This window comes from Cyprinus carpio, chromosome B19, assembly GCF_018340385.1.
Source record: "Cyprinus carpio isolate SPL01 chromosome B19, ASM1834038v1, whole genome shotgun sequence".
NCBI classification, from domain to species: domain Eukaryota; kingdom Metazoa; phylum Chordata; class Actinopteri; order Cypriniformes; family Cyprinidae; genus Cyprinus; species Cyprinus carpio.
The window spans coordinates 31,121,711-31,132,718 of NC_056615.1; the positions used below are offsets into that span (position 1 = coordinate 31,121,711).

Genomic DNA, 11,008 nt, shown 5'->3' on the forward strand with positions numbered 1-11,008 from the left:
TTGAGTGATTAACTAAATGATACACTATGGCATTGTCAGTAAGTTGTTGTCACAGACACGCCAAGGCTCCAACACTATCCACCATATCACAGCGCACTCCCTTCACCAGAATTACTGAGCACACACACCTGCACCTCATCAGCACCTTAATTAACTGGCACATAAAAGACACTCACACGTACACAGCCACTGTCTGGTCTTGTTCGCAACTAGGAATTACCTACATGCTTACTTCAAGAACTACCAATGTTATACTTACCTGTCTCCCAGCGATCCCGAAGTGCACCTCCTGTGTTTTTCGTGTGTGTTTGTGTCGCTATCCTCCTACAACGTGTTTTTTTCCCCAACTTCCTTTCTTAAAATCCAGAGCGAGTCTCAAACTGTTCGAACCCGATGGCCTTACAAGTTTTAAAACCAATTAAATGAGTTACTGTAATCTCCTACAAGATTGAGTCACTTGTATTTAGTTAATTGTTGTTTAGTCAGTTAGTAGTTTATTTCACTCAGATCCTGTTTGAAATTTTTTTTTCAGGTAAGATAATATCTAAACAGCTATATTATAGCTACGTAAAATGGTTAATTTAATAAAACTCAAAATAATTAAAGTTACATACTTCCTCTCTTCTGGTGGTTTCATTTTTTACAAATGTGACTACTGCGAGTGTGAAAACGGACGGCGCAGAGAGGAAGATTGTTGTCAGTTGACTTTCTGTTCCTCACACAAAGCTGGTTCAATAATGACTTCAGGCAAATGAAGAGAACATCTCCTTGTTGCATGGGACTATACTTTTCATGATAGTCGTCTTTTCAGTACTTGGCTTTTTATATATAAAAAAAATTGCATTTACATTTGAAAAGTTATTTTAGATTACCAAAGTGATTACTTTACTGTTTTAATAAAAATAAATAAACATAAAATCAATGTTAACAGGTAATTAAAGTCTAAAAGCTATGTAGCTACTTAAATGGTTTAAGTTAAACTCAAAATTATAAAGTTACATAAGGACTAAGCAAGAAAATCAACATTGGTACCAAAGCAATGATGACAGAACAGTAGGGGTAATCTTAATTATTTAGTGAAATATGACGTTTGTAAAATGTTTTTAAGCATTAATCAGTGGCTATAAGAGTCAAAAATATAACATACTTAACCACATCTTTATCAGACTTTAATAAGTACAGACAAACAAGGAGAATGTTTAAAGCAATAGATTCACAAAGGAAATTTTCCAAAATCATTAATTAATTCAACCTTTTTTTTATTATACTCTATTTTATTTAATATTTATGTCCAAGGCAAGTCACCTTTATTATATAGCGCTTTACAACAAACAAAAAGAATTGTGTCAAAGCAACTGAACAACATTAATTAGTTAAACACAGTGTGTCAATAATGCAAAATGACCAGTTAAAGGCAGTAATTTATAATTATTTTTATATAGCATTTTTGGGCAGTGTAAGCTGAGTTGATCATAATGAATTAATTTGTTTCAGGATTGCAAATTAGTCACACAGAAATAAAGTGGTTTTCCCAAAAGAAAGACAGCACACACACTTATTCATTCACGCGCTGCCTGTTTGTGTTATTTATAGTCACCAGACAGTATTTTTTACTGTAGGTACTACATCACAGTTTAAAAAGAATTTCTATAATTTGTCCATCAAAAATACAACTGTGACAGTCTTAGTTTTACTGGCTGATTATTTAATGACACATTAACACTGAAGACACTATTTGAACAAGTTTGCCACACTGGTGAGAACCACTACTGCTGTGACAGTAAATGTTTCTTCCGCAATGATTGAATAGCCACGCGGAAAACACAAACACACAACCCAAACCACACCCCACCGACCATCAGCAACGCTCCGTCCATCCGCCATCCGCCCGTCTACAGACAGACAGAAAACATTCAGAAACCAACATTCATTCCCCCCCCCCCAACAGAATCAAGACAGATTCTGATCGGTTGGTGCTGAGTTTGGAACTGTGTGATAAAATCACGCTGAAATCACATCTGTGAAGCACTTTCTGTAATAAATGTACAAGCTGTTAGGCTCAGTAACATACACAGTTACACTTCTTTAAAAAAGTTTTTTAATTGGATTGATAGTTTCTATGAAGAATCTTTAATATCCACAGAATCTTTCCATTGACTAAAGGTTCTTTAGGTTCTTAAAAATCTGCATAATTATAACTTATACACTAATGCAATTTCACTGGTTCTCAACATCAGAATAACCGTCACTGATCTCAACATCAGAATGAGCTTCGTCCTCTCTGTCTGTCAGCTTGTCTGAAAATATATGAAATATATATGTACGTCCTCCAACAACACACAAGATTTCAGCAATTATTCATATCTGGAGCAAAAAACACTGCATTAAAGAAAAAAAAACTTTAAGATCCACAAAATCTTTCCATCAAACAAAAGATTCTTTAGAGTGGAAAAGGGTTCTATAGATGATTCAAATGTGTTTCACACTATAGAAAACATTGATCTTTATGAACTGATTACTAGAATGTTCTTTGTGGAAACATAAATTTGTTCTTCTGTGGCATTGCTGTAAAAAAAAAAAAAATTTTTTTGGTTTATTTTTTTTTGTGTGTTTCTAGTGATGACTGAAATCAATTGAGAAACAGTCAAATAATTCTTAGCATGAAAAAAACAGTATGAAAATTTGAGAGAAATGGAGAAGTCAGCAGTACTAACCATCCATCTTGTAGTCTGATGGGTTTCTCAAAGTGCATTTCTGAAAGTGACTTTTGATCTTGTTCCACAGAAATAAAGACCTGAGTCTGACTCTGTTAGTCTAGTAATAACTAGCGAGACTGTGTTGCTCTCTCTATCTCCATAAATTCTCATGCGAAGTTCTTCAAGGTCTTTAGAGTGTCAGGATATACTCAGGAGACAGAGATAGGTGAATTCAGAACAGTGTTTTTATTTGAATATACAAGTCCTCGTTGAATACTTCGTCTTCAAGTGCTCGGTGAGTGCTTCGTGTCTTCAAGTGCGGGCAGTATGATAAACACAGGGGATGGGATAGTAGACAGGTGAGCACGTTTGATTCAGGAGTGTCAAAGCCACAGTCACAGATCACTCACGTATGTTCTCTTCCTTAACAGATGCCGAAGACAGTACTAGCTCGGAATATACACAGGAGACTACAGAGACCGCCGAATCACAGGTAACAATTCGGTGATCCGTGGTCCTGTGGGCAGCAGAACAAGGACACAGGTTAGTGTAACACAAGGGTAAGTATACGATATGTCTGAATAACAGTGAAGTGTCAGGAACTCAGGAGGCAAGTGCAAGGAGACTGTTCCTGTTGGAGGCTTGACGGAGAACTGATGTATTGGTGAGTGTTTTATAGTGCCTTGATTGGATCCTTGATGCGGGGCAGGTGTGACTGGTTAGTACTCAGGGGACTGTGAGCGTTGTGGATTGGTTGAAACCGGGCTTGCCAGATCCCTGACACAGAGAGCCGTAATGGCCATATGGCAAATATCAGCATTGTAAGTCGTCCAGATTCAGGATTCTGGTGATACCAGGTCATTTCAGCTTTGTCGGTCATGTTGCAGTTCAGAGTGAGGGTTTCATTTAGCTGGAATCTTAACAGAGTCACATTATGTTCTGAAGCATCTGGGAAAAAATCATATATATTTCCATTGGACAAAAGGTTCTTTAGATTGTTCAAATTAGCATAATCTATAACATATACACTAATGCACTTGATGAGTTCCTGAAATAAAATAAAATACAAGTAAGAATGATCTCCGCTCTCACCTCTGATCTCATCATCCTCTGACAGATCTGTGATGGAATGAACTTTGTCTTCTCTGTCTGTCAACTTCTCTGAAAATATTTAAGATATATGATCACTTACTCAAACACAAAGAGTTTCAATATTATTATAACAGCAAACTCCTGAATAACACACATGATTTGAAGAATCATTCATATCTGAAGCACAGACACTGCATAAAAAAAATAAAAATAAAAAAAACTTCCAGAGAGTCTTTCCATCGTACAAAAGATTCTTTATAAAGGAAAACGGTTCTATAGATGATTCAAATGTTCTTCACACTATAGAAAACAATGCTTCTTTATGAATTGATCATTAGAAGGTCCTTTTATGGAAACAAAAATGGTTCTTCTGTGACATTGCAGTTAAAAAAAAAAAAAACTTTTGAAAGGAATTAAATTATTTCCTTACGAAATTAACTCCTCAAGTCAAAACTCAGGAACTCACAGAAAACAGATACAATTCTGCCATGCAATAAAACAATAAAACTGATCTGGAAAACAACACCTATTTCCTTGCTCATTTACGACCTTCTTCCTCCATCTCCTCTCCCCTCCTTGCCTCTGACTCTTACTCTTCTCCCCCAAAAGCAAGAATATCCATATGCCATGTTATATCTTGTGAAAATGTTGTTTTTTCCACTTCATGTTTAGTATCATTTTAAAGGTCTCTGTGCGGTTGGTAAAATGGTCTCAATTTAACAGTAGTCATTTATATTATGAGAAAGATTAACAACTTTTGTAGAATTGTGTTCTGCTGAGAAGGGGGTGCGTCACCCATTAGGGGTCTATGAGATGTTTAACTCCAGCCAGGTTTGACCCTTATGTGACCACGGGAACCTATTGAACCAAAAGAACTTTTATGTTTTTACAACTGATTTGAAGATTTCTTTGTTATCTGGTCTGAGTATTTAAGGGAAGTGACAAAACACTAATGGGCGATTCTGTAATCAGATCAGCCCGTAGTGTGGAGTGTATCTCATATGCTTCATACTATGTATCTTTCTGAAGTCAGGTATATTATTACTTACTCAAAAATTTAATTGTGTTGAACACATTGTGCACATAGAGCACACTGTATAGTTGTTTGTGCTACTACCTGTGCACATTGGCTAGTTAAGTTTATTCTCTAAAACACCTGAGTTCTTTGCTATGCATTTAAGACCATATGTCTTAAATTAGGATAACTGTTACATGTGTGACTATGTTAAATTTGTTTGTCTCCTGCGTGGAACACTTGGTCGTTCCCCACATGGCTACAGTCTGTGCAGGAGCAAGGTTGCCACGTGGTTACAATGAGATTCACAATTGCACTATCCTTTCTAAACTGGCTTCTATTTCTTTCATTATGTAATTGACATGATACAATTTTACCTGACTGATAATAAATTGTTATATTTAATTTATCCTAAAATCTCCTGAAATCATTATGACTAGTAAACTGTGAGGAGGCTTTTGTTACCGCAAATCTACGGCCAGGATAGGTCAAACTGAAGACTCGAGAATGATCAGAGACCTTCTGATTTCTGTCTATCGCTGATGTTAGCAAGTTGTATGGGAAAAGACTAAATAAACTGCACTTTTGTCATAAGCAAGCAGTAGGTGGCAGGCAAAACGTGTATTAGTCTACCTACATCCTCTGACTAACATCAGACTGGCGAGTTTGTGATCGTAAGATCCACGTGAAGCTAGATTAAAAACATTATGAAGATTTCAGAGAAATTGAAAAGCTGTACTAACCCTCCATCACTAGTCTGATGGGTTTGTCAAAGTACATGACTGAATTAAATGTATGTCCTGTTCCACAGTAATAAAGACCTGAATCTGACTCCATTAGTCCAATAATATTTAGTGAGATGCTCATCCTATCCCCATAAACTCTCATGCGACTGTTTTGAGAGTATTCAGTGTGCAGTGATGACCAGATCTTGGCAGACAGCAGCAGTGTTAGTCGTCCAGAATCAGGATTCTGGTGATACCAGGCCATTCTGAATTTGTCTGTCATGTTGCAGTTCAGACTGATGCTTTCGGTCAGCCGGAATCTTAACAGAGTCACATCATGTTCTGAAACATTTGGAAAACATCATAAACTGATTCTTTGAAATGATTTAGATAAAACTTTAATAATATTTAAGGATAAAAAGTTCAATAATGTGAAATCGTAAAGTACAATAAATTTACCGCTGGAGCTGATCTGAATAATCCTGTATGAAAAAACACAAAAGAGCATGATCTTCTCCATTGTCTTTCGTCTGTAAAAGCATCGATCAAACTGCAGATTGCCTTTCAGTGCAGAGACATTAAACCACAACGTGTTTCCACTTCCTGTCTTAACGCTGTGAAAATCATCAAGCTATCAGTCAAAATTATAACATCTAAACAATCTTATCAGACTTTAATGAGTACAGACTGTACAAACAAGGAAATGTTTAAAAGAATGTGAGGAATAGGTAGGCCTAATAAATTCCATATGCGGGTCTTTATTCAATGAAGAAAAAAAAAGTGAAAGTCATGACATTTGCCAAGTATGGTTACCCATACTCAGAATTGATGCTCTGCATTTAACCCATCTAAGTGCACACACACAGCAGTGAGAAGTGAACACACTGTGAACACACACCCGGAGCAGTGGGCAGCTATAGATCCAGCACCGGGGAGCAACTGGGGGTTCAGTGCCTTGCTCAAGGGCACTTCAGCCATGGGTATTGAGGGTGGAAGAGAGCGCTGTTCATTAACTCCCTCCACTTACAACTCCTGCCAGCACCGAGACTCAAACCGGCAACCTTCTGGTAATTAGTCCGGCTCTCTAACCATTAGGCCACAGCTGCCCAACTCCTGCCAGCACCGAGACTCAAACCGGCAACCTTCCCAAGTCAGGTCACTGGCTTGAGTTAAAATATGGAGAAAACAAGCCAATTGCAGACAAATCCAAAACAGTCATCCAGAAACAGGAGTCAGGAGAACAAAAGCAATGGTCATAAAAACTATAAACAATACAAATGGCATGGGAAGAACAATAAGTAAAGCAGAGGAACTGGCATACTTCACAAAATGGTAGTGGAAAACACATGGATTAAATACATGGTAACAGGAAATGACAAGACAGGAACTGATGTGGCAGGAAAAGGAAGTGGACAGAGTTCAATATTCAGGTAAGAGCTCCTTCTGAAGGATGGGAGCATGATCAGATGCTACAGTTGCCAGGTAAGCAGGAACTCCCATCGTCTCAAAGTGGTGGAGGAGGATCCATGTCAGGAGCTTCAGAGCTTGTTGTCACGTGGGCCGGTTTCAGGAGGGACACATGAAAGGAGGGAGAGATGCGGTAATTAGCAGGCAATTCCAAACGATACGTGACAGGATTAACTTGACGTAAAATCTTACAAGGACCAACATACCTTGGACTTAATTTCTTACAAGGGAGTTTCAGGCGTATGGTCACGAGTAGAAAGCCACACCATTTGACCTGGCTGATACTCAGGATGACGATGTCTGTGTCAATTAGCTTGGATCTTTTGAGATCGGATTATCTTGCTGGAAGGAGGACCATGAGCATTGTCCCATACCAGTTCACCTTCTTCTTAATCCAATCACCCTCAGTAGGCACCTCAGATAGCTCCCCAGACCATGGGAATAAAGGAGGCTGGTATCCTAGGACACACTGAAAGGGGGTCAAACCAGTAGAAGAGTGTGTGAGGGAATTTTGAGCATACTCTGCCCATGGAAGGAATATACTCAACTTCTCCCGTTCCTGGCAACAATATGATCTTAAATATCTGCCAGTTTCTTGATTGAGACACTCAACTTGTCCATTAGCTTGAGGGTGATAGCCAGATGTGAGACTGACATTGATGTTTAACTGTTTGCAAAAGGCTCTCCAAACCCATGATGTAAACTGTGATCCTCTGTCAGTAACAATAACATCAGGTATTCCGTAAATTTCTGAAACATTACCTTTTAATGGAATAAGACGGCAAGACTTAGAGAAGCGATCAATGGTGACCATGATGTGGGGAACCCTTGTGAGTTAGGTAGATCAGTGATAAAGTTAACAGACAGGTGTGACCAGAGTCGTAGGAGTATGGGTAGTGGTTCCAACAGTCCTGCAGGTAGTTGTCGAGGTGTTCACGACTGAGCACAGATCTGACATATAGTCACATAATTATTGACATCAACAGACAATTTGGGCCACCAAAATTAATTTCTGACCAAAGCTGTGGTACGATTAATTCCAGGATGTCCAGTAGCGAGGGATGTGTGGACCCACTGAATGATTCTGGAGTGAAGATTGGATGGAACATAGACCTTGCCAGTCGGGCACTCCGGAGGGGATGGCTCCTCTTGTTGAGCACATTGAATTTCTTCCATAATATCCCCAACAGATGGGTCCAATGATGATGGAGGATAGTAAAATAGTTTTCTGGTCCTGTCTGTGAATCAGCTGAGTCTGGGATGCGTGACAGTGCATCTGCCTTACTGTTTTTACTTCCTGGATGGTAGGTGACTGTGAAATTAAAACGAGAAAAAGAGTGCCCATCTTGCCTGGCGAGGATTCAAATGCTTGGCGTCCTTGATATATTCTAGGTTCTTGTGGTCTGTAATAACTTGAAATGGTTGAAGTGCACCTTCTAACAAATGTCTCCATTCTTCGAGCGCAGCCTTGATAGATAGTAATTCCTTGTTCCCAATATCATAATTGCTTTCAGCTTGGGATAACTTTCGTGAGAAGAATGCACAGGGGTCTAATTTGCCTGGCATTCCATGGCGTTGAAAGAGGACAGCACCAATTCTGCAGTCAGAGGCATTTACCTCTACAATAAAAGTAAGCTTAGGGTCAGGATGCTTAAGAATTGGAGCTGAGGTGAACCTGGACTTGAGCCGATTGAACGCAGATGTAGCTGCCTCTGTCCTCACTAATTTCTTTGGCTTTCCTTTAAGAAGGGTGGTGATAGGTGCCACTACGGCACTGAAGTCACGGATGAACCTGCGGTAAAAGTTAGCAAAGCCTAAAAACTGTTGTAACTCCTTGACTGTTTTGGGTGCAAACCACTCAAGGACAGCTTTTACCTTGGCATCATCCATCTGAACTCCTGTATGGCAAATTTTGTTACCCAAGAATTTGGTAGAAGTAACATGAAATTCACACTTTTCAGCCTTAACAAAAAGGTTACTCTGGAGCAGGCGGATCAAGACAGTTCTGACATGATTGATATAGTCTTTAATGGAGTGCGAGTAAACCAGGATGTCGTCTATGTAGACAATCACACACTGATTCAGGAGGTCTTTGAAAACTTCATTAACAAAGGACTGAAAAACTGCAGGTGCATTGAACAGCCCATATGGCATAACCAAAAACCCAGAAGCTGCAGGAGAGGTGGATGATCTGATGAATCCATACAACAATGCTTCTTCAATATATTCTTCCATGGCCTTGGTTTCAGGAATTGAAAGGGATAAACAAGGCTTTTAGGGGGTGAGGTGTTAGGAAGAAGATCAATCACACAGTCCCAGGGGCGATGTGGTGGCAGTTTGGTGGCCTTCTCTTTAGTAAATACCTCAGCTAGGTCGGCATACTCATGGGGGACATTATCTGGCAAAGGAAATAGATTGTTGGTGAGATAAGTAGTGCAGATGGAAGCTTTATTTGCCAGTTCCAGACAGTGGGTATGACAATAAGGAGACCAATGGATCAACTCCTTTTCCTTTCATGAAAAATGTGGATTGTGAGTAGACAACCAAGGACATCCTAGGATAACTGGGTTTTGTGGTGATGAGATGACATAGAAAGTGATTTCTTCAGTGTGAAAAAGACCAACTCTAAGTTGTAAAGAAAGAGTTTGATGGGTGATACAACCTTTTCCAATGGGACCATCATCTACGGCGGTAACAATGATAGGTGGTTCACATTTGATTGTGGGGATGTTCAACTGTTTCACTAAATCTTGATGAATCACATTAGCAGCAGCTCCAGAATCTATTAACGCTGAGAATTGGTGGTCTTGGTTAGTGACAGACAACATAATGGGAATTGATAAGCATAGACCAATTTGTAAAGTATTAAGCAAGTGACTTACTCAATAACTTGGAGAGTTGGCAGCAGTGTCAATAACTGAGTTTGAAATCCCTTGAGCAGATCATTTTGATACTCAATGGTTGACAGGAGTTGATAGACCTCCACTGGATCCACGCCTGGCGAAGTATTCTGTAAGGAAGAGGTAGGCCTAATAGATTCCATATGCAGGTCTTTATTCAATGATCTGTGCTCCAGGTACTAATAACAATCATAGCTCCAAGTCAGGTCACTGGCTTGAGTCAAAATATGGAGAAAACAATCCAATTGCAGACAAATCCAAAACAGTAATCCAGAAACGGGAGTCAGGGAGAAACAAAAGCACTGGTCATAACAATAAAAAATAGAAATGGCATAGAAGAATGCTTAGTAAAGCAGAGGAACTGGCAATACTTCGCAAAATGGTAGTGGAAACACATGGCTTAGATATGTGGTAACAGGAATGACAAGACAGGAACTGATGTGGCAGGAACAGGAAGTGCTCCCTCTGAAGGATGGGAGCATGATCAGATGCTACAAAGGATAAGTTCACAAATGAAATTTCTCTCATTAATTACACAACTTTTTTTATTCTACTCTATTTCATTTAATATTTTATTGTAATTTGTAATTATTTTTATATAGCACTTTGGTCAGTGTAAGCTGAGTGTAAATCTATTCACTTATTTACTTACCCTCATGTTGTTACGCTCACCAAGACTTTCATTCATCCTCAGAACACAGCTGAAGATATTTTAAATGAAACCCCAGAGGATTCTGTCACACAACCACAGAATTTCACCAAAAAGATACAATTTATCAGAAAACTAATCAGAAATTAATAACAGAAACTAGTGAAATCACAAAACAAACATGATAAAAACACCCATTTTTGTAGTTTTAATAAGAGATTTAAAACACAGCATTGATGTTGTATCAGTTTTACAATAATAAGTGATACATTGATCATAATAAATGAATTTGTTTCAGGATTGCAATTTAGTCACAGAAATAAAGTGGTACACACAAACTTATTCATTCACACCTGTTTCTGTTTAATTATAGTCACAGACAGTATGTTTTAGGTCTACATCACATTTACAAAGAATGATAATTTCTTTCCTTTTTTCATCAAAAATACGACTCGTTATGTGAT

General features: G+C 38.6%; 1 protein-coding gene across 1 annotated transcript; it reads right to left on the bottom strand.

Moving 5' to 3' along the window:
• Positions 1-3,304: 3,304 nt before the first annotated feature.
• On the bottom strand, positions 3,305-6,409 carry LOC122140804. Its single transcript, XM_042745816.1, has 4 exons — positions 5,988-6,409; positions 5,547-5,870; positions 3,789-3,857; positions 3,305-3,644 (listed from the first exon to the last, which is right to left on the bottom strand). Exons 1-4 carry the CDS (start codon positions 6,046-6,048, stop codon positions 3,370-3,372), a joined length of 729 nt encoding a protein of 242 aa, XP_042601750.1. The 5' UTR covers positions 6,049-6,409; the 3' UTR covers positions 3,305-3,369.
• Positions 6,410-11,008: the final 4,599 nt, after the last annotated feature.

Bases quoted from the DNA above. Each gene is read 5' to 3' on its own strand.
- LOC122140804 (XM_042745816.1), bottom strand. From the start codon at position 6,048: ATGGAGAAGATCATGCTCTTTTGTGTTTTTTCATACAGGATTATTCAG. The intron at 5,871-5,987 runs GTAAATTTATTG...CAAATGTTTCAG, and splicing joins TATTCAGATCAGCTCCAGCG to AACATGATGTGACTCTGTTA. The intron at 3,645-3,788 runs GTGAGAGCGGAG...ATTTTTTCCCAG, and splicing joins AGAGGATGATGAGATCAGAG to ATGCTTCAGAACATAATGTG.